This window comes from Achroia grisella, unplaced genomic scaffold (assembly GCF_030625045.1).
Source record: "Achroia grisella isolate CSIRO2021 unplaced genomic scaffold, CSIRO_AGI_Agris_v1 utg906, whole genome shotgun sequence".
Lineage (NCBI taxonomy): Eukaryota > Metazoa > Arthropoda > Insecta > Lepidoptera > Pyralidae > Achroia > Achroia grisella.
In genome coordinates, this window is record NW_026713064.1 from 1,074,728 (window position 1) to 1,097,818 (window position 23,091).

A 23,091-nucleotide genomic window follows, 5' to 3' on the forward strand; every position below is an offset into this window, starting at 1 on the left:
AATTTGCAGTCATTTTTCAATTTTAAGCATGACTTGCAGATGAGAAACCTATTTTTTTGCTCTTATATTTGGTCAATGACCAATAAAGTTACCTACTACAAGGTCACAATTTGAATCCATTAGTCGCAAAAGTATAGGTGGGTACCTACAATTAACTCACAGACAGTATAAACAATTTTTAATGTATGATCTCATGATATCGTCTATGTGTCTAGTCATCTAGTGACAAAATGATTACTTTGTATAACATAAAAATAAAATATTGTTTTATTATCTATTGTCGCCCACTAGGGGTCGTCCAATGGTCGATTCGAAAAAATACAATAGATCTTTGAAACACCAATAACAATTAAACAAATATACTCTATATATGCGTGTTTGTGTCAAATATACGTTAATGTGTTTTTATTTATATATTTATATACGCATAATTAATAAAAATATATTTACCACTCCTCGATATAAACTATATAAGTGATTGAAATTTTATACTCCTTCGTCTGCGCCTTTTTCGTAAAAAGGGGTTTTATGTTTTACGTATAATGATTCTCGAAGTAACCATATACTAAATATCTACTAGGTATACATAGATCTTAATACCAAAATTTTATTAAGATGCTTCTGATTATTCTTAATTTGTGAAAAATCTTCACCAAGGTCATCCATCTAAAGAGAGAAGAAGGCGGAATACGTGGTGTTTTTATACACTAAAAAGCACATAACATTTTTTGTTTAAAAAGGCGTTGTAATGAGGTCGCTTAGTGATATTTCATATTTATAAATTTGCACTAACTATTGTCAATGAAGTTACAAATTGTTACTATAAATTATCTTTCTATGATATATTTTTAACTTCTTTTGCGCCTCCGCTGAGCCTCCTCCTAGACCAGCCATATTAATAAAGCAGTATAATGTTAGAATTATGTAATATTATGTTATGTATGGTTAGAATAGACAAAGTCATTTTAGAACATGACTCTTTAGAGATGGGAAAGCCCTACCTTCAAAACGAACCAGGCAAAAATAATTTTAAAAAAGTCATTATGTGATGAGAATTTCTTGCTAGACATTTATAAAAAAAATAACAAAAACCAACAAATTGACCATAGTCGGTAAGCATTTGTTAAGATTGATTTTCAGATGAGAGTAGAGTAGCTATCGGTTATCGTTTGGTAATGGAGTAGGGACTAGACTAGACTAGGTGGCCCTGATCCATCGCGGGGTCCTGGGTACTTGCCCAGTGTGCCCAGTGGGGAAGAGAGAGAATTGCCATTCTGTTTAAACAGCCCGGTTGAGGCGTCTTAAAAAGAGTCATGGTGTCGTATTAATATCCCATAATAAAGTACTCTAACGTCAATAGTAGGTACATAGATTTCGATGCAACATTGTATGGTTATGTCTCTGACCACACCGTCGGAGAATACAGTTGTAAAGTGTTTTATTAACACGTCGAAGAGCGCATTGATGACCGGTGATCCCCAACGTGTAATTTACTTTCGTTGCGGAGTGATCCACCAGTGGGCATACGGTCTTTAAGGTGTAAAGTATCTATATGACGACCTCGGTGGTCTAGCGGTCTAGCACACCGCTTTGCGTCCGATGGTCGAGGGTTCGATTACTCGCACGGCATAAATATTTGTATTTATGACTATGATTGTTTGTGTCGGTCTGGGTGTTTTCTATGTATAATATGTATGTATTTACAAAAAAAATATCTATGTATTTGTATCAGTTGTCTAGTATCCATAAAACAAGCTTTAGATCGCTTAACTTGGGTCTAGATGGCGCTGTGTGAATTGTTCTGAGATTATTATTATTATTATATTTCCATTGTATTATCTTATCATTATTTTTTATTTTTCATTGAAATCAAATGAGTGAAAAAAGTCCATCCTATTTATGTATTAATTCATAAATAGTTGATCGACTTTTTTCACTATTTTTGTAATAGGTAATGTTCAAATTAAAAGATTATATTTATTAAATTACATATTTATTTGGTTACAAACACTAGAATATTAGAATACTGTTAATAAAACTGTGATCGGTTTCGTTACATATAAAAAAATGATATTTAACAAAATGAAATTTTTTAGTACAATAATTTAATAAATAGATACACTTTCACAGTGACGTAATCAATTCAACTGTTAATTTATAACTAACTCTATGTTACAATTGTTAACCATGCCAGTAATGTCCTCTAGGATAATGTCCCCAATGATGGCCACCGTTATGTCCCCAATGATGGCCACCGTGGTGACCCCAATGGCCTCCGTGGTGATGTCCGTGATGACCACCGTGCCGAGATTCCTCCGGTTGAAGAGTCTCGTCTCCCGCAGATTCTATTGCCTGCACGACTTCAACTTGTTGAAGTTCTGGTAGGGGTACAGAAGCGGCATACGCCATACCAAGGCACATCAGCAGAGCGATACAAGTAAACTAAAACAAAAAAAATACTCATCAGAAGGCCGTTAAAAAGAAGATTCTTTATAAAATCTTGAGATTACAGATTCATTAAAATAAGAACTAAAATTAAGTCACGTTTTAAAAAATATGAAACAAGAAAATATTGTATAATAGAAATTGGTATATATCGGATATCTTTTTTATTAGTGGTCAAGTAAAAAGCTACGTGTGCTATATTTTAGAAATTAATAGACAGACAATCACACAGATTTTTTAATTTGAGCAATTTTCAACCAATTGAATTTATGAAAAATGCGCAGAATAAAAAATCTTCGACTTTGATAGTTTTTGTTGGCATGTGGAGTTACACTAGGGATAAACAGCCTCTGTGGTTTCGCGGTTTAACACACCGTCTTATCCCCGATGGTCGCTGGTTCGATTCCTCGCACAGTACAAACATTAGTGTTCATGACTATAATTGCCTGGGTATTTTCTACATTTTTATTTACAAAAAATGTATTATGTATTTATCGGTTGTCCATTACCCATAATACGAGTACATAACGCTGTGTTAGTTGTCCTGAAGTATTATTATTATAAAGTCAGAAACGAGCATGTAAAGGGTACATTCGAAGTGATAGTTATTACCCAAATGCTCAAAGGATGTAGGGTAAGTTGTTAGGGACATATTTTGCGAAGACCCAAAAACCATATAGTGAAGAAGTGCCTTTCCATGGCTATGATGAAAAGAGGACGAGGTAAGCCACTACTGGCTACCTGGCTGACTAATATCGCTCCCTAGAGCCATGAAGAAGTTGGGCTTGTTAAATGACGATGTTTACCAGCAAATGTTTGGCGCTTCGAGATTAGAAAACCGATTTCACGTAACGGGAAGAGGCGAGGATGAAGATGGGTAATGTAATAAAAGATAATGGTATTTTTGCCCAATATCGCATAACAACAGTAGCGATTAATACATAGATACCTTTAATTAGGTCAGTTAAAAAGAAATCATCGAAAACAATTCGTAGACTAATATAATTTTCCGTTCTAATTTTGTAACTAAATTATTATACTTAAATTAAATATAATTCAATTACATTGTTCAGCGCCTACTTTATAGCTTAGGTATTGGCTGGAAGTGGCTGACTATCCTAAAGAAAACAAATTTTATACCTCTTTCGGGATTAATTTGTATCGTTCTGTTTTAATGACAACAAGAAATTTACTATGAAGAGTGTAATTCGTTTTTTAATTATTTTTAACATATAACACAAAATGTAAAAAGCATTAAAAAGCAAATTCATTTAAAAAAATTTGATTCTATAACATTTCGACGATCGCGGTTAGCTATTTCTATAGTATGTATTTAATGACAAGGTGAGTGTCTTGTCTGTTTAGACATAAGTTTAATATAAATTTTCTGTTTATTATTAATGTTATAATTGTAATTTATATAATTAAAATATATACTTCTAAAATAAATCTAGTAATCTTCTATAATCTAAATCTGTAATTTGAAATTTTTTGACTATTTTGCGACTACTATTACACGAAAAACAAAAAGAATATATTGAAAGTAAGCAGACAGTAAAAACATTTAAATTTAAATGTATAAAAAAAAACATATTTAAACACAATAATATTAATAAAATATATAATCATGAATATAAACGATAAATTTATTATTTATAAATACGGCTATAAATATAATAGTTAAATATTAATGTAGAAGTTATGGACTTACTGTGTTCATTTTGAGATTATCAGCAACACAATGTTGGATGTGCACTGCACTCTAAACTTATTTATATGATCAAGCTCTTCTTGGGTCGAAAAGGTCATCGTATGTCTTCCTCAACACCTCCCTCTTCCAACAAATGACTAATCTTTAAAATACAGTTAACAATAACCGGTAACTAACAACAATATCGCCGACTAGTTTGCTAATAAACTGGAAAAATAAGGAAAACAAAAGTGGTACGTAGTAAAGGATGGATACGTCACAAATAAGTTTTCTAAATGATATTTAAGCTAATAATAAAACATCGAAATTATCATAAAGAAAGTTATATTATCGATGTTAGTAGAAACTATTATATCACAAAAATCAATATGCTTACAGCACCAAAGAGGTACGGTTATCCTAAAAAGCAGTTCTTATCAAATTTTGTCCTTCATCCATCGCCGAAGCTCTTTCTCTGATTACGCTACAAAGTACAGTTTCGAGCAATCAGCTTCATATACAATTGTTTTGGTCGTTATTCTATCTTGTCGCCAAAACACTGCCTAACCGGCCTATTAGCACTTGAGATTGATCTCTTCAGGTTCTTTGTTACCTAGAAAGTAGGTCTTATGACTGTGTGATATCGTTTGGGCATTGTAGTTAATAAAAACCATTCAACATGTTAATTTAACATAAAGTATACTTTTTTAAAATTCGCAATTTAAATGAATGTGAAAATAACTCACTAGGTGGAGTCCACCTAGTTTTTATAATGGGAGCTATATACCATTAGGACGCAATACTTTCTACTCTATTATCATTCAGTCATAATAAATTCAAATTTCTCATCTTGATACTGAATCACTATTAAAAAGATAGAACAAAAATTACAATATTTAGTACACACATAGATCATGTTTTAAACTGAAATGTACTTCTTATCTATTTTTGTATAATTCACAAGAGCAAAGCTCTACATTTATTAACTGCATTATACTATTTATTAACAAGGTTCTACAATAACAGTAGGATTTTGAATATATGTACACTTTATGTTTTTAATTTCATATAATTTACCAAATTATATATATAGTTTTTAAATTTCGTAATTTAGTCTCAAAGCAAGTATAAATTGATATTTATAAAAAAGCCAATTAGATAAAACAAAGGCATTAAAATGGAATTTGCATAGTATATCTGACTACAGCTGCTTCAGGAGTACATCTTAAGGAAATCTGTAGGGGGAATACTGGTTAGATAATAAATCTCCAAAGTGGTTATAATACACTATAATATATGAATAATTTATACGCTATTTAAATTATAAACATTGTGCAATAATAGCAAAAATACAACTATTAACCGAAGACTGGTATAAAGTTACCACGATTATTCTCTTAGAAGTTAATATTTACGATAACAAGGAAAACTTAAACATTTTATAAAGGTGCAGATTCGATTAATTAAGGCGTAGTATTTTCAACAATAAATAACAAAAGTATTTATTGTTGAAAATACTACGCCAAATAATAAGTACACTTCATAATTTTAATTAAATGCACATATATGGAAAGGAAGTTTGATATAATATGAAAATTGAAGAACAATACATTTTTTGGGAAACCCATAAAGCGGGTAAAGTATTATGTACCTATACCTTTGCGTAATACTTAATGTATTTTGTGGTAAAGTTACATTGTTTATTATGACCACAAAAGCCATCAAATGTACTGACCACATAATATAAGAATAATCTACATGCGGTAAGAGCTATTGATCCTCTACGTGTGAATGATATTGATATCGTTTGTTCTCTTGTCAAATGTCATACTTATTTACTTTCCACAATTAGGAACTCTTAGAATAGAAAACTGACATAAGAAGGAATAAAAATTTTAGTTTTATGCAAGGAATCAACCCGAACGGTGACGCAGTATTGTAAATCGCTACACCACTATAATGATACTGATAAATACAAATATTTGTAGAACAATTTTCTGTATTGCAATAAAATATTCTCCTCCGATCGATCAATTCAACCAGGAATCGAAAGTACGAAGCCTGAGCCGAGGTTCAAACCCCTAGCGATGCCCTCAGACTAAAGTCGTATCCGTCAGGCGGGAGTTGGCCTTCAGCCGCTCTATAAGTCCTTCCACGGGTTTGGAGTGCCATCCTATCTTCCGACGAAACTGTAAAGGCCAGCTGCTGCCAACAGCATTAAAAAACCGAAAAAAAAAACATTGAAAAAACTTAAAATATTTATTAAATTTTGAATAATATTTACTTTTTTTTCATCACAGTCAAAAAATATTTTTTATAATAAATCGGATCTCTCAATGCTTAGTGAGAAGTTTGTTTTTAACGCCATCCGCCCCAGCCGCCGCTCCATCCGCCAGTATATACTGTAACAGGGCTGCCCCAACTTGCGCCTAAAGCTCTACCACCCCAGCTTCCCCATCCGAGTCCACTTCCCCATCCTCCGTATGCGATAGGCCCAATTTCAGATCCCCAGCCGGGAGCAGCCACGGCGTATGCTAGGGCAAAGCATACCACGAGGCAAATACTCAGGTACTGTAAAAGTAAGATAAAAATAAATTAATACTTATAGATTTATGCTCTTTAATCACTATAGTTTCTTATCCTTGTGTATAATGTCTCGATAGACCTTAAAGATGTTGAAATCAAAACTGGTCGATACCAAAAAAATATTTATGAGGTGATATTTGATTCCAACTTTGGTGATGAAATTTATATGGTGGTAAGCCCTGTGGATTCAATTCAACACACACCAAATGACAGTTGAGTCTATTTATCAAATATGTTGCTGTAGTATTATATTATATATATAGGTATTATATTCAATTAAACACTACGCTGAAAAACAAAGGATCACAAGTTGAAAGCGTTGGCAAAAGGTCCAATACCCGGTATGCGAAAAATATAAGTGGTGATGATATGACACGAGATATAGTTGTTCAAAAAGTACTAATCACATAAAATGTATTACAGATTTTGTAAAATCGTTGAAAATTACTAGAATTACGAGTTTTACACTCATAATTCTAGATTCTAATATTAATGATACGAAGGGAATGTAACATCTGGAAAAAAAGTATCGTAGCCAATTTCTATTTAAAATATTAAATAAAATATAGATATTTTACTCACAGTGTTCATGATTTCGGGTTATATTCTGTAGATAGAATATCAGTTTGTAAAATCGGAGACCTATATATACTTCTCGAAGAAGCCACCTCCCGGTAGCAATTAATTTAAATAAATGTAAATGCATATGAATTAATGCAAATCATTCTACAGACTAATTTTAGTACATTTTTCGATAATAGATAGTAAAGTTATAAAATGAATAATTACTATTTCATATGAACTATTTATCCAATATGCATTTAAGTAATTTACTATCCCTTCTTGTAAATCTGAAAATGTGAATTTTATTTCGTTTAGAATAAATTTCAATGTTTAGTATTTTATTTATACCAAGTGCGCTGTAGCATTGTGCAGGCGACAGTTTCTGTAACGTTTGGTTTCATTCTTGAAAGTTGCCGCAATTTACAAATTATGACTTAGTATTTTAGCTGTACCACATTCGTAATATATTAAATCATTAATAAATGTAGTAAATTAAATTTAGCCCAGCCAGAATGTTCTAGTCTACAAATACAGGCAACTGTCACCCGCCCTATGCTACAGTGCACATAGTATAGTTCTGTTGTTTTTATTGATTTGTTGGTTGCTGTAAATTTTCACAAAATATAGTAACAGATAAGACAATATGTATAGGTACAACGCTTTTAAAAAAAAAATATTACCATTTCAGCTTCGCATTTTAAATATTATTGATTGATATAAATATTATTAGCAATATTGTCTCGTCCGTCACGGAGTACGTAATAATATAATAATATTTTGTAACAGTAAGAAAGACAAAATGTAAAAATGTTTTAGATCTTACTAGACGAGCACTCTGCTAATTTTGTCCATATTTTATAATATATAGTTCGTTTTTGGAACTTTTTTATTCTATATTACCTATATTCCGCAGCTTTCTCTGCAAAAAAAAAGTATTGTTCTATTAGACTTCTTGATTCATATATGTACGTGTAGTATATATTTATAAATATCTACAACACAGAACACTATCATGTGCACTAGCATAAAATATAGGTAAGTGTTATCGGGATAATTCTGTTTAAACAAAAAAAATGTTAGTTTTTATTTATATTTCTGAATATCTATTTTACAAAAGATCAGAAGAAATATCACAACATATATATGTACAGTCCTTGATATTTTGATAATAAAAAAAAACATTTTCAATATTCATATACCTGTTTCCGTCTGGTGTTTACGAGTATCATTTTAGAAAAATCTGATGATAAAAATGATGAAATTTAAATATAATATTACATAATAATATTGACCTAATATATATGCAATTGTCAATTAATATTCAAATTTTCCGTCCACTAAACAACTACATTCAATAGCATCAAAATTAGTATAGGACTGACACGGGAGTAACTAAGTAATCCGCAATCTGCTCCGTATTTGCAAATATTTCAGAAAAAGAACATGCGTAAAAATTCTTAACTATGGGAATAAAAAAGGTTGTGTATGATCATTTTCTTAAATTTATTTTTAAAATGTCTTCACTTATCATTTCTTATAGAATAAGTTTTTGTTTATAGTTTCTGTTATTGGGTATTATTTGTAATAATATTTCGTTCATCTATTTATGGAATTGTGTCTAAACTGCTTTTAAAGTTTTCACACTTATTTATTTAATATTATTGTTAGTGAATTATAATGCATTCTAATGATTAATTTCGTAGAGCATGTATGTGTATACACAGAGTACATTATATAAATGTGACTTTATTTATTATTTTCTACTAATTTATTAGGAAATTTCTAGAAATCACAACACCTATTTTATTTCCGAAATAACTTTAGACGTACGGTACGCACCATGCCTGCCACAATTGCAAAATTCATCATTATGATAATTAAGCGTAGGTCAGTGATTTACAGTCTACTGACTACTGAATATCGGTTTCCACAGTATCATAAGCAATAGGTAGGTACTAAAGTATATTTGCTTACTCGAAATTCTGCTCTAGTATCTATACACAGTTATTCGCTTCGTGTGCTAGAGTTAGCACGTACTTAGTTAAAAAAAAAGATACTTTACACGTAATTAAGTCTAGTAATACAAAATATTAACTTCTTTTTGTTAATACCTGAAAGCTAAAGGACAAGTAATTTTGAACAGGTTCTTTGGTAAAAGTTTTATTAATGTATCTAAACAACAAAGTATAAATTTTGAGTATAGATAAAGAGAAGACAGGGCTTCATACTATTATTATAAATGCAATACTAAGAAAGAATAATATGATTTGTTTATGGAACTAACTACTAGTAATGTTATTAAGTAATATCCTAGTGTTTCTTCAGAATTCTACTCTTGTACATAAAGGAATTTGAAGAAAAACTATTACAGGATATGATTGTTAATACTTACAAAATAGACTGACAGAATTGGTTGATATGCATATTGGTAAGAATTAAAGTAACTAAAATTTACAGATGACACGATATAGTCAAATTTATAGAATGGATTAGCAGGTTTCCTACAACTGAGATGTCGATTGGCAAGTTGGTTAGTCGTCTTCGCTTAATCAGAGATAACTCTACCAATCACTCTGGTAAACGTGTGCCAAATTGCGTATTTTGTAGAAATTATGTACCTACTTCTAATTATCATCTTCGACCCGCGAATCAACAACTTTTGGTGGTTTTTCCTCTACGCTTATTGTTCGATATGTACATATTGATTTATTTATTTTACTAATAAAAGATGAAACCTGACTTGATTAGTCATGCGACAAGGGATCTGCACATTTTAGATTTTTTTAAAGCATAGGGAGCAAACAAGTTTCCTTTACAAAACGTCTGAGGGCAATGAGCATCCGCAACACCAGGGGAATTACACGTGAGTTGACTGCCTTAAGTTCTTTTCTTCTTTTTTTCTTTTTACATTAAACATGTACTATAAATATGTATTATCACACATTTACGTATTTCTGCCAAAGGCTTTGTAATCTTTGTTTCGGTTTGTTAGGCGTATAGTGTATAGTGTAGGGTATGGAGGCCTTAATCCTCTGGACTAACTATCACAGGGGTCACATGACGACGTGATTTTTGTCATAGAACTGAGAAGTAACTTTTACTTTTCTGTGCTATGATTTATGTAGGGCCGATCATGTACGAGTATATATTTGCCTATCTTTTTGTCGAGCGGTCAGCTTTTTTGCAACAGTAATAGGTGGGTTAAAATTACAAAAAAAGGAAGATCGCAGTGTAAAAACATAATATAGAATAAGAATAAAAAAAGTATAAAAAGTGGAATCTCAAAAAAGTTCATAAAAATATTGTTAAGGCAACAGAGTCAAGAACCTCTTCATAATACGTGCCGTGTCAAGGAGTAATGCCATATCATGATTATTATTGTTACATTCTGTTTTCCACATCTTCAATAACACATTGTGACAATGTTTATTAGATATGGCACCGGGACAATCCCGTCATACATTATCAATTATGGTATATAATAGATATCAACAAATGCAACGTTATGTGAAATTAATGGGCGCTATTATTGAGCAAATAAAACTATGAAGTGAGTTTTGTAGACGAAAGATGGATTGAAACCGGTTTAAAACTGCCTGTCATTATTATTCCTTTAGTCGAATACACATCAGTGGTGCTTTTAGTATTCTGCACGAATTCTTTAGCCAAAAAATAAAAATTGGATGTTTTTTACGAACACATACAGAGTTATGGGAGTGTTTGGAGAAACATGGAGCGTCTGGGAATTGGACCAGCTCCCCGAAGCACTGGGTAGAAAGGGATTACCCAAAATGAAAATGGAACACAGAATCGAATCAGTATCCGTATGATAGTCTATCAACAGTGTTTTTTCATTAGACAGACGAATATGTATAGCAAAATTTTGGTATGGCATAATTCTTTAGGTATGACATTGAAAAAAATTCCGACAAACGACCTTTTGGAAGGAGAAGGGGTAATTAGAAAATAGGATAATTTATAATTAGATATATCAAAAATATGTTTAATATAAAGGGACTTCAAAAGAAAGAGATAAATTTGAGTATTTGTTTTTTTTTTGTATTGTGTGTGTTCTTCGTTAATTTTATGTTTAGATATAGACATGTATATTTTGTGAATGTAGGTAGAAAATTGCAGATTCTTCTACAATATTTGTGAATAAGCAAGAGTTAATTATTTTAAAGGTTTATTAACATAACTATTCATACTTATAACTAAGCGAACTTATTATAAATCATTGATTCAACCCCAATAACGTCTTCTGTAACCACCATATCCGTAACCGTATCCGCCACCCCATCCACCACCGTAACCGCCGTATCCACCTCCGTAACCGAATCCGCGACCATATCCGCCATATCCGCCATAACCGCCATAACCGCCAAAACCGCCAAATCCGATGCCGATGCCGCCGAATCCACCATATCTATAGCCACCATAACCCGGCCAATGATGTTCAGAAGGTTCTAGAGTTTCGAGAGCATCGCTGTCAAGTTGTTTTTTCTCTTCAAGGGGTAACGCTGTGGCAAGTACTAGACTGCTATAAATTATGAAGCACACAGTTAACTGAAAAAAAGAGAATATTATTTGTTATATTCTAACAAGCCACGATTGCGTAACAATTTATTAAAAAAATCTTGTTCACTAATATATGTTTTCAGTATTATATTATTTATACTGAATTTAAAAATGATTTTTTTAAATTAGAGTAAAAATTCGAGAAAGTAGCTTAAAAATTTGAGTAAAAATTTCGATAAGATCAAAATTAAATTAAATTTTAATAGGTTAAGTACACACTTAAAATTCATACTATATTTCTATATAAATATCACGTAAAAGTATACTAGTACTGTTTTTTGTAAAATTATTTTATTATGGTAGCGAATAGGTCTACGTTGTAGAAAATTCTACTTACAGTGTTCATTTTGCCGTCCTTGCTATAGAATATGTGTCCATGGTGCGGGAGTCACCTATTTATACCATCTTTGACTCGTATCCAATGATTCACAGGTAAATAACCGACTCTGTGCTATCCTTGATATCGTTTGCAACATTTTTTTTATCAAAAAGTTTATAATCCTGGCCATTATTTTAAGGACTATTTTTGTAAAAATGGAATATAGACAGAGGCGGTTTATAAATATTATAATATGTAGGGAATATATTGTTTGTCTGTACATTGATCATCAATCAAAAAATCAAGACGGAGCAATACAATAAATAAATGGACATCCGCAAAAGCATACTGCATCAGGTAATTACCTATAGATACACAATTGCACCCACTACTTAGTTAGCATGCTTATTTTCCTAGCTGGCATAAAAATCCGTTTACACAACATACTTATAAAAAATATAAGCATTAATTGTCTATTATTAATTTAATTATTTAAAAAGTTAAGAAACATTTATTATTTTTTATATTTTTAACCTTGGGATTTTATCCCAGACAGAACACACTAGACTTTTATACTTAACTACCGTTTTTACAGTCTTGCTCGAGTAATCAAATACTTAAAATGTACATTATGTACAAGTCAGAATGTGTAATTATAGATAACCTAAAATATGATTTTATATATAATTTATGTCGGATATTTATGATCCACAACATGTTAATAAGATACATGTTCCCGGCACCTAAAAAGTAAAATAAGTATATCATTAAAATAAGATATGAATTGACTAAAAGAAGAAAAGGATTTAAAAGTTACTACTTCCAAATGCAGTAAATAAGTATTGATGTGTAAACTAAATACTTAAAAAAATGTAAACACTCGTAGACACAATTATAAACACCAAACATTTGTTGCTCTCATTGAATAGGTCATAATCATCTAATTATAAAAACATTTTAATTTTAAATAGTATGCAATATATTATGTTAATTATATAGTAGGTATTCTGCGAATATCCGAAAATAATTAATTTTTCATCAATTTCACATGTGAATAATTAATGTTGTTGTTTGATAAAAATTTGCTTGGATTCTGTAAATAAATCAACCACTCTTGTATACAAACAACCAAGATCTAAAAAATATCCTACCAGGATACTTCCCATACCCCATTAGATAATATCCGCCTTGAACAAAACAGGTATAAGAGAAGTCCCTGAATATAACCTATTTGACCTAACTTAAGATACACGAGGACATGAGAACTGGAAGAACTATGTATATGTTATACACAAATTCAAATGTCACGACTCATTTACGTGCTATCTATATTAAAAAGGAATAACAAACACATACACTGTGTTATTATTTAAGATGCATAACTACGCATATGCAATTGTACGTGAATTAACAAAATAATTTGATAATTTTGATTGACAATGCCTTATGTATTAAAACTTATTTCCATAGTTTGTAATGTTACCAAGTAATGAAGAAACTCATGATAAATATAATTATTGTTGCATTTTAAGTTTTATCTAGTTTATATGTGTTGCATGCCTATTCTAATTTAGTGCGGAATTATTACTATAGTATTTTTTATCAAAAATATCAGTATACTGCAGGCTAATGTGTGACTGCGTGGCTGTCAGTTTGTCTGTCCATGCGAAGCCGGGGTGGGTAGCTAGTTCTAAATAAAAATACAGGCAAAGTCGAGGATAACTGCTAATAAATTAATAATTGAAGATCACCTATTGACGACCTGAAATGATAACATGATAAGATTCTTGCATCTTGTTATTAAAAGCCGTTATACTTTGAACAGGTTTCGATAAAAAAATTAGAATTGTAAAATAGATTAAAAACAGGTTTCTACTAAGTGGATCTGATATTTTCTGCTACAAATATTTTTATTAATATTATTTAAATAATAACAATTAATAAGTGGGGTTTCCCTTTATTTTAACAAAAATACAAATAATTATATTATTTACTGAATTGTATATTGTATTATGCAGTTATGTAATTTTTAAATTAGACCACAATAATTAGACAACATAACCAACTACTCGATTATTTATTTTTAACACACTATGTTACTGGGTTTTTTTATACTACTGATACATTTTTTTATAAGAGCAACTGTTGTATTAGATGTTACTGTACTTGTAGAATTTGCTAAAGTTGACAAAGCATTTAGTAAAGTTGTTATATTAGACGATTTCAATAATTATGAACTCATACTTAATATTGTTACTTTTTCTTTTACTAATAAATCAATAAATTGTTTAACTGTCTTATTATTATCATCTATGTTTTTATTATAACCGCAAAGAATTATCTACGTTTCTGCATTTCGTTTCATGATATTCATAACCAAAACAAGTTTTTTTTATATCTTAATTGTTTCCTTTTTCTATTCTCTTTATATTAGCTTTTACTAGTCTACTTGAATTAAATTGTACTTTATTTAATGTTAGTATTACTTCATTAGCTTCCATAAGTAAAGAATCAGACATGTATGGGCCAAGTTTTGGAGCACAGTTACTTATTATGACGCCTTCAATAAAAATAAATCACTTCTGAAACTGTGTTAATTATATTAAGTTATTGTGCTATTGTTTACAGGAAAAAACTGACTACGCAGCTTGGTAATTCTGTTTCAATAACTTACCGATAATGTTATTGGCATTGTTATGTTCATGAAATGAAGTAAACACTGATAGATTCGGTAAGTTATCATGAGATTAATATCGATTCCTTTCGACTACAGATAGCATTATAGTAGATATATTTAATACAATGAAAGCATCATTTTACACAATGTCTTATAATTTATATTCACAATTTTGGCGGAATATTGATAATTTTTTAATGACATAAACGAAATTTAAAAGCAATATTTAGTATTAACAGAGACGTTCTATTTTATTATTATAGTTAATCGGGTCTTAAACGCGAAAGTTTCAAATAATACTCTACTTTGAGTTTGGTAATAGTGATATGTAGACAAGAATATATATTGCATTGATTTAATCTGCAGGCGCTTTAGTGAACAAGGTACAAAAGGTCTCCAATTCAAATTGACATAAAAAAAACATCTGTAAATATTTAGTTCATGATAAAGTATGTATTCTATATTTTTCAGAAGTTCATCTGCTTAAATATATGTCGTAGGAAACCCGATTATTACACTTGTTTGTGAAATAATAGGCATTGTTACCTACTTGTTTCTAAATTTTAAATTCACTAAAGAATGGACATTCATGATACAAAATACAACTGGGAAAATGTGTACGAATATGTACACTTTAAGTACAAGTATATTTTTATTATATTTTAGATACGAAGAGTAGCTGCTTGTTATTCTTTAAATAACTAGATGATTTGCCGTTTATCTGAGATTATTAGGTATAGGTACAATATTATTGTGTATTATGTATGATGGCAGAATATATACTCTTTATTTCTGCTGTGATTCTTAAATTACAGCAAAAATAAGGATGTCACTTCAACTTTGCAGAATCTTATGTGGGTGATCAGAATGAAAAATCAAGGAAATCAAAACGAATTTACATATAAGAGTAATAACTGCCAGACATACCCAACACTTCCGAATAGCCCAGAATCGGCTGCTAATATAGTTATTACAAAAAATAAAAAAAGAGAGTTTAAAAAAACCTTAGCTAATTCTAAATATGCAAAATTACCCAAAATATTGAATGAAATCTGATCCCTGAGTGTCCAAAGTTTTATGAACAAAAACGATACATAGAGTAAAATATTTAAAAGAACTGCTAGAAAACAGTAATGGCGATTGTCTAAAGGTGCAATAAAAAGAAACGAACGTTGGAGAAAAATAAGGGCTGATAATATATATATTGATAACATTAAAGTAGATTATCTCGATCTTAATTTAATAAATGTAGACGGACTTAGAATTGAAAACAAATTCTTAAAAAGGACTGTGACTTGGTTACTTAAACAAATTTAATTTTGTTAGCTCATTTTTTAGTATAAATACATATAATAACTATAAATTACAATTACCGAATATTGCAAGAGTATTGACTTAATACTGTAAGCTGTTTTTGTTTAAAAAAAATAATTTTGTAGGTTTTACCTCATGAGTAGATTTATAAAGTATAAAGCTATTCGTGAGGCTATTCCTACGATGTTTTTAACGAATTTCATAAAGTATAAAGATTTCAATGTGACCACTTTTTATATACTATGTTGTAAAAATAAAAGGCATGTAATTATTAATTTTCATGATTATAATATAAAAGTAAATCAGGAGCTGATTAGTTCGATTTAATTCCATTATCATTGTTAGATATAATAATTTGTAAATATTTTGACAATAATAAGAATATATTATGCCCATTTGCTGAATGATGTCAAAAGTGAATGGTATGCATATGGTATGTAAAAATGACTAACGTAAAACTCTCTACTCATCAAATGATATTCTCATATTTGTTAATTATAACAAATTGTTTAAGTACTAAGCCAAAGAGTCAAAAAGATAGCAGTAAATCTTAAAGATTATTTATCAGTAAGTAGTTTGCTCTGTATGCTACTAGTGTTTAGATTAGTATTTAGATTTCAATGGATGACATTGAAATTATAAAGTAAATTTCGAAATGTTCTCAGAGGAACACATGCCACAGGAGTTGCTATAGGCAACAGTTTGCCATTTCCGTAACGTAAAAAATGGTGTGTGTATTTGCTGCCAGTACTTGTTTGTTAAAATTGCTAAAAGTTAATTGCAATGGATAAGTTGAGTAGACGTTTTGATAAGAGAAATGTTGGGTGGCGATGTAAAATCAATCATGGTTAGTTAGTTGATTTTCAATTTCAATAGACTTTGATTTACATTGTAGATGATGGCTGTGTTTATTAGTACTAATGTAACAAATGACAATATAGTAGAGATACTGAATTCGTTATTAAATTATAAATAATTTGCAGGTATGCCTTACATTATCTTCAATAGTTGAAGCCAATAATTGCGGGGATAATAATATTCAGGATAATCATATTTCAGCAACGATAATAGAAAATCAAGAAAAGAAAATTTTAAATGACATTCACAACAGAAACTTAATAAATGAGAATACTCCGCGGAGACCTCGAAAACGCTGCTGTCCTTATGATTTTGATAGTAGTCTTTGTAATGTGTTAGACGACAGATTGCTTTGTGGATTTAATAAAAATGTGGGAAAGACGATTGGCAAAGACGTAGCAATGTATATGTCTGATGGTTGCCGGTGGCGTGATAACAGACTAGAGTGTGGATATATGCATGGTCCCTTCACTAATTCTCGGAGACCGCCAGCGTCAAATAATTTTGTAACATCAGAACATACAGAACAAAATAACAATGATTATTTACCACAACAAACTGAAAGGGATATAGATAACGAAGATATTAAGAAAAGTTTAAAAGCATCTACAACTGTGCTTCCTGGAATGGTAACAAGATGCGTAGAAATACGTGATCGTATTGTGTGTCGTTATATGTAATTTATTGGAGATATTAATCCTAAAGTGTTTATATTCCTACTCGTAAATTTATATTTGTAGTTTAGGTAATTTCGTGGTCATACTTTACTTGCCATTTCAAATTAAAGTACATATTAGCTAATTCTAATTCTATCTCTATAATCTCATTACATATAACCACATTAATATCATTATTAATTTCTGAATACAATTCTTACACACATGCAGATTTTTAAAATTTTTGTGTCATTATATTCTCTCATCACATTTAGCTACGAAGACTATGAGGGGAACGATTGAATATAATTTTGAGATTTCCATTGTCCTGAAATAGTAATCAAATGTAATATAATGATCATTCAATAATGATTTATTTAAATTAAATATTCTATAATTTAGAATAAACTCTAGATAATGTTTTTTATTCTTACTATATGTATTGTATTTCTTAATATATGTAATCTCTATGATACTCACATTTTTCCATTTCGGAAGCATAAAATGTTATAACACAAGCAAGCTATATCACTGTTAAGTGGCACACAGCCTTTAAAAAAAAACTGTTTTGCGACGGTTCATATGAGAAGTTGTATATTCATTTCTCGAGTAGGTACAAGTAAATTCCAAAAAGTCCTTCTCATTCTTAAGTATTGCATTATTTTAATGTACACGTATGAAAGGCGTTATAAAATCCTAAATTTAGATGTTCCATCGTCTAGATCGGATATACTCTTAATATCGAATCAAACCAAACGTATAATACTTTATACTTTTATTTTGCATAGTCCGCAGAAATTTTTACCTTTGGTTTTAGGTATTAGTACTAACTGATTAGTACGCTTGAATTGGCAGATTATTAAATTTCTGTATTGAATCGTGCAGCATTCATGCGGCATTTTAGTCTATCTGGTAATTCAGATCTCATCTACTACTCGATTGTAATTAATATAACAATGCACTGATATTTTACGCATCAGATATTATCTTGGTCAATGTCGAATTAATTATATAATATTGTTTTTTCATCGCTCTATAGAGTACCTACATTAATTTCTTTTAATTTATAATAATTCCTATAATCACAAACAACTATCTTCTTCTACGTCTATTATATATGTGTATATATCTTTCTACCATTTAATAACCTGCCTAATATTTGTTACTAGATGATAATAATATGATTAAACCCACCTATGCTAACGTTATACGCTGGCGGGGCACCAGTGGGGGTTTGATGAGTATGAGGTTGGTTCAGTTAGCAACAACACAACAAACGTGACAAATTCACAAGGAATTTATCACGATGGTTTCCAGGGGGAACCGCGTAGAGGTCAACCTGGGTCAACAGTCCACATTACTAACAATCCCCTTTCCCCTGTCTCGTCCTGTCTATCCGGTCTGTGAAATAATCGAGGTAAGATTGGTATAAAATTCATTAGCAATTATGCACATTTAAGGCACCTATTTGTACAATAGCTATATATTGTCTAATACATGTGAAAAGAAAATTATTAACTGTGAAATATAAATGCCTTCATACCGACATAGCTGTACAACTGTACACGTAGTACTGCAAGACAACAAGCAAAATATTTTAGTCAAAATCAGGTATACATCAGTATATTTTGGAGATATGGGAGAATTATCTATTTCCATTGACAGATATAATTACAAACGCTGATTGCAGACATAATATTTTATTACACAACAATTGTAATACTATATACGACAACGTAACTTTGTTATTTATATTGCAACTACTCATCAAACAATTTACGATGATGCTAAATGTCAAGTAATGAAAATCAAGGTTAAAAGAAAAATTTAAATATAGTAGTGCAAAAGTTTATTAGTTTCTTAGAAAAAATATTAATTTATATGGCACTTATTATTGTCTTTAATGGCCTGCCTTGAACTACTAATTATAAACATGAGATGTCCTAGCGTGCTATTGTAAAGATCGTGAAATGATTATGTTGATTAATCTTTCAATTGAGATCGAAATTGTTTTATTATGGTGAAGTTACTAAGAGATATTCTATTTTTGCAGTAACAATCAGTGCGATATGACACGTTCAATTCAGGTATTTTAAAAATGAAAATATTCTAAATTAACAATTTAGTTTGAATTGTGTGTGTATACTTATTTTCAATTGTGTTCATTTTTACAGATATGTATGATATTAGTCATTATACAATGGCTTGTGTGTGTAAACAGTGTACCTCTGTTACAAGGAATAAGTATAAAAAGAAATTTTGATATCTCTTTGAAGCCGTTTCAATTCAAGCCAATAATATTTACTAGAGAAAAATGGGGACCATTTGGAGCCTATGGCAGAAGACATTCCATTACAAGGAGACAGGCAGACTCAATCAATAATGTGCCTAATCCAGTGATTCCCTTAGTGTCAAACCTAGGACCCGGAGTATTACCGCCACCCGCTCCTGTGACTGTTCCATCAGTTTTGAATAATGAGATCTTTTCACCGTCTTCAATATCTCCAATCTCAACTATAATACCATTGCAACCTATTTCTCCAGCACCTGTTTATGAAAATATTCCTGATGGCCCTAACTTTCTCACTCCACTTACTCAAGTAAATAGTGCATCTTCAACATTATTATCAAATGTGACACCACAACCTACCCAAATACAAAACAGTTTTTTCCAACCTTCGTCTATAGGAGCTGTACCAGTATCAGATCCACCACTAATGTCTAATCCAACTATAATCACTCCACCACCTGTTACTAACAGAATCGGAAGTACTATTACACCTTTTCGTTTCAATACTGCCATCACTGAATCAAGACCTGTAAATCCTTTTTCAAATCTAATTAATCTGCCTCCTCCTCCTCCTATTTTTGAATCTGGTCCAAGGAGAGTGAATTTATTAGTGCCAAATATTGACCAAACTCAATTAGCGAATCCAGAAATTCCTCCTTCTACCAGAAGGGGTATATTAGCACGGTTTGGTGAATTTTTCTTACAATTGTTGACTCGTTTCGTTAGTACCACACGTTTTAGTCGCGATAGCTTGTCATCAAAAAAGTGAATAAGTATTAAAAGAAAACCCTTTTAAATCGTAGTAACATTTTATTAGTAATCACTAATTAAATATGTTTTTACACATGTAGTTTTTATAGTTTAGTTAATATAGCGTCCAGGTCTTCCAAAACCACCTTGACCAAAACCACCTTGACCAAAACCACCTTGTCCGGGAAATCCGCCTTGTCCGTGACCGAAACCGCCTTGTCCAAACCCTTGTCCACCAGATCCAAATCCTCCTTGTCCAAAGCCTCCTTGTCCACCAGGACCAAATCCACCTTGGCCGAATCCGCCTTGTCCTTGACCAAATCCACCATTACCAAAACCACCTTGACCGAATCCTCCTTGTCCAAATCCGCCACCACCAGGTCGATTGCCACCGAAACCACCGTGTTGGGTACCACCAAAGCCTCCGGGTCGGTTGTCACCAAAGCCCCCGGGTCGGTTGTCACCGAAGCCTCCCGGTCGGTTGCCACCGAATTGAGCTTGAGAAATATTTACAAGTAACACCAAAATTGCAGACGTTACGAGAATCTGAAAAATATATTTTTTTAGTTCCCGTGGACAGTAGGTACATGTAGTTTTAATGATGTATTAGAATTATATCTTTTTATAATTTATAGAATATTAATTGTAAGTGAAATAAAATATTTTTTATTATTTCGATTGTGTTTAACTTACTTTAGCAGCCATTGTTACGTCTTTTGCACAACATAGTACAAAACTGATCAGAGTTTTATATAGAATTCGTTTAAATACGAGGTTCTAATAGATAATGTGAAGCCATGTGTGTATTTCCAGTTTATAAAAGTGACGTATTATGTGGTTCTCAAAGTTTCTATTGAATTATCAAATATACATAATAATCATAATATCATGAATTATTATTATATTTGGACCAAATTGCAGTGATTTGTTTCATTTGCACTGAATTTACTTATTCTGATTAAAAGCTATGGGCTACGAGATTTTGAAGAGGTCCTTTATAGGATAGATTTACAAATTAAAATAAGAATCTGTAAACATGAAAAATCCGAAAATTTTATAAAATGTGGGTGTTATTTTTATAAACATTATATTATTTATATGTTATGTATGAAAATAGACATATTACTCAATAACTTCTCGTCCATATCTCTTAAACTTTAACGAGAACTGAGCATATATGTTTTTTGCTTACACGTTGAGCATAAGACGTCTCAAAAATATAAAGACTTAAGTCTACAATTGTGCGAAAAATCATAGATATGTAAAGTTATATGCTTTAAAAAGGATATGAGTCTACCGCAAGCCCGTTTACCGTTATTATCTGTCTCAGGATGAACTTGAAGGTTATCACGCATTACGTAGTTTTAGTATTCAATTATGTTAACTTTTAAACCGACTTTAAAAAGCAGTAGGTACCTCATAATAAGTTGAAATATATTGTTTCTAGATGAATCGACTTTAATATTTTTTTTATTGGAACTTCATGCCACAAATGTCTTCTCATTATATTTTGTCAAATTTTCAACGATGATTTTTATATACATTTTAGAATTTATACATATTTTAGAATAATCATTACCATTTTTATTTATTTTTCTGTTAGTAAATCAATATATTTTTTAAAATACTTTATATAACAATATTGGCCCATGTTATATATACCTACTGTTAGTACTAACATATATAGAAAATAATAAAATTATTATCTTTGGGGTCTCCACACTCGGCCATAGCAGCGCTTTTAGTAATTTACAATATTTACTAATTAGTAAATATTTACCTGTTCCCTAGTTGTTAAAGAAGATGAAGGCTTCGTTCATATTTATTGAAGTTTAGCGTTTGAGATGCTTTGTCCGTTACACACTTCAAGCAAATAATTCTCGTAAAATTTAACGTCAAGCTGTGACATCTATGGGAATTATTATTTAATTAGTACGCTTTTGATATATTTATAGAACCTAAGAATCGATCTGGCCTTCTTCAGTTTTACTACGGATTTGGCGTTTCCCGCTGGCTTAAGTCTAACTTATAGCTAAAAACAGCATTCGTAATTAAGTATATTATAAAATGTGAAGAGAGTTTTTTGTTCGTTCATTTCTCGGTACCTTTATTATTCTTGTCATTCATTCTTTTATAAAATTAACCGTAAATATGACTTTCTTTTTATTTGCAAATATTACTCAATAAATACATTAATATATATAACATACATACATTTTACAAATGTAAATGTAATTGTGGGTATGTAACATATTAATATACTAGTAGGTTGTATTACTGAGATACGTTTTCTGACGTACTAACCTGAGAGAAACTTTTTTAACATCTAGGCTATAGTCGGTAAGAAAATATACCATACTTCCA

At 30.8% G+C, this 23,091-nt stretch overlaps 3 protein-coding genes across 3 annotated transcripts; all 3 read right to left on the reverse strand.

Moving 5' to 3' along the window:
- Nucleotides 1-2,142: 2,142 nt before the first annotated feature.
- On the reverse strand, nt 2,143-4,173 carry LOC131853882 (histidine-rich glycoprotein-like). Its single transcript, XM_059204960.1, has 2 exons — nt 4,157-4,173; nt 2,143-2,442 (listed from the first exon to the last, which is right to left on the reverse strand). The coding sequence occupies exons 1-2, from the start codon at nt 4,163-4,165 to the stop codon at nt 2,182-2,184; spliced, it is 270 nt and encodes an 89-aa protein (XP_059060943.1). The 5' UTR covers nt 4,166-4,173; the 3' UTR covers nt 2,143-2,181.
- A 7,281-nt stretch (nt 4,174-11,454) lies between these two features.
- LOC131853729 (keratin-associated protein 19-2-like) lies at nt 11,455-11,872 on the reverse strand (the record flags this gene model as incomplete). The annotated part of the gene is made up of 1 exon (XM_059204748.1): nt 11,455-11,872. A coding segment is annotated over one exon (345 nt), but the record flags the coding sequence as incomplete, so codon positions are not given.
- Nucleotides 11,873-20,838: 8,966 nt separating this feature from the next.
- LOC131853730 (uncharacterized) lies at nt 20,839-21,432 on the reverse strand. The gene is made up of 2 exons (XM_059204749.1): nt 21,421-21,432; nt 20,839-21,273 (listed from the first exon to the last, which is right to left on the reverse strand). Exons 1-2 carry the CDS (start codon nt 21,430-21,432, stop codon nt 20,839-20,841), a joined length of 447 nt encoding a protein of 148 aa, XP_059060732.1.
- Between the last annotated feature and the right edge of the window lie 1,659 nt (nt 21,433-23,091).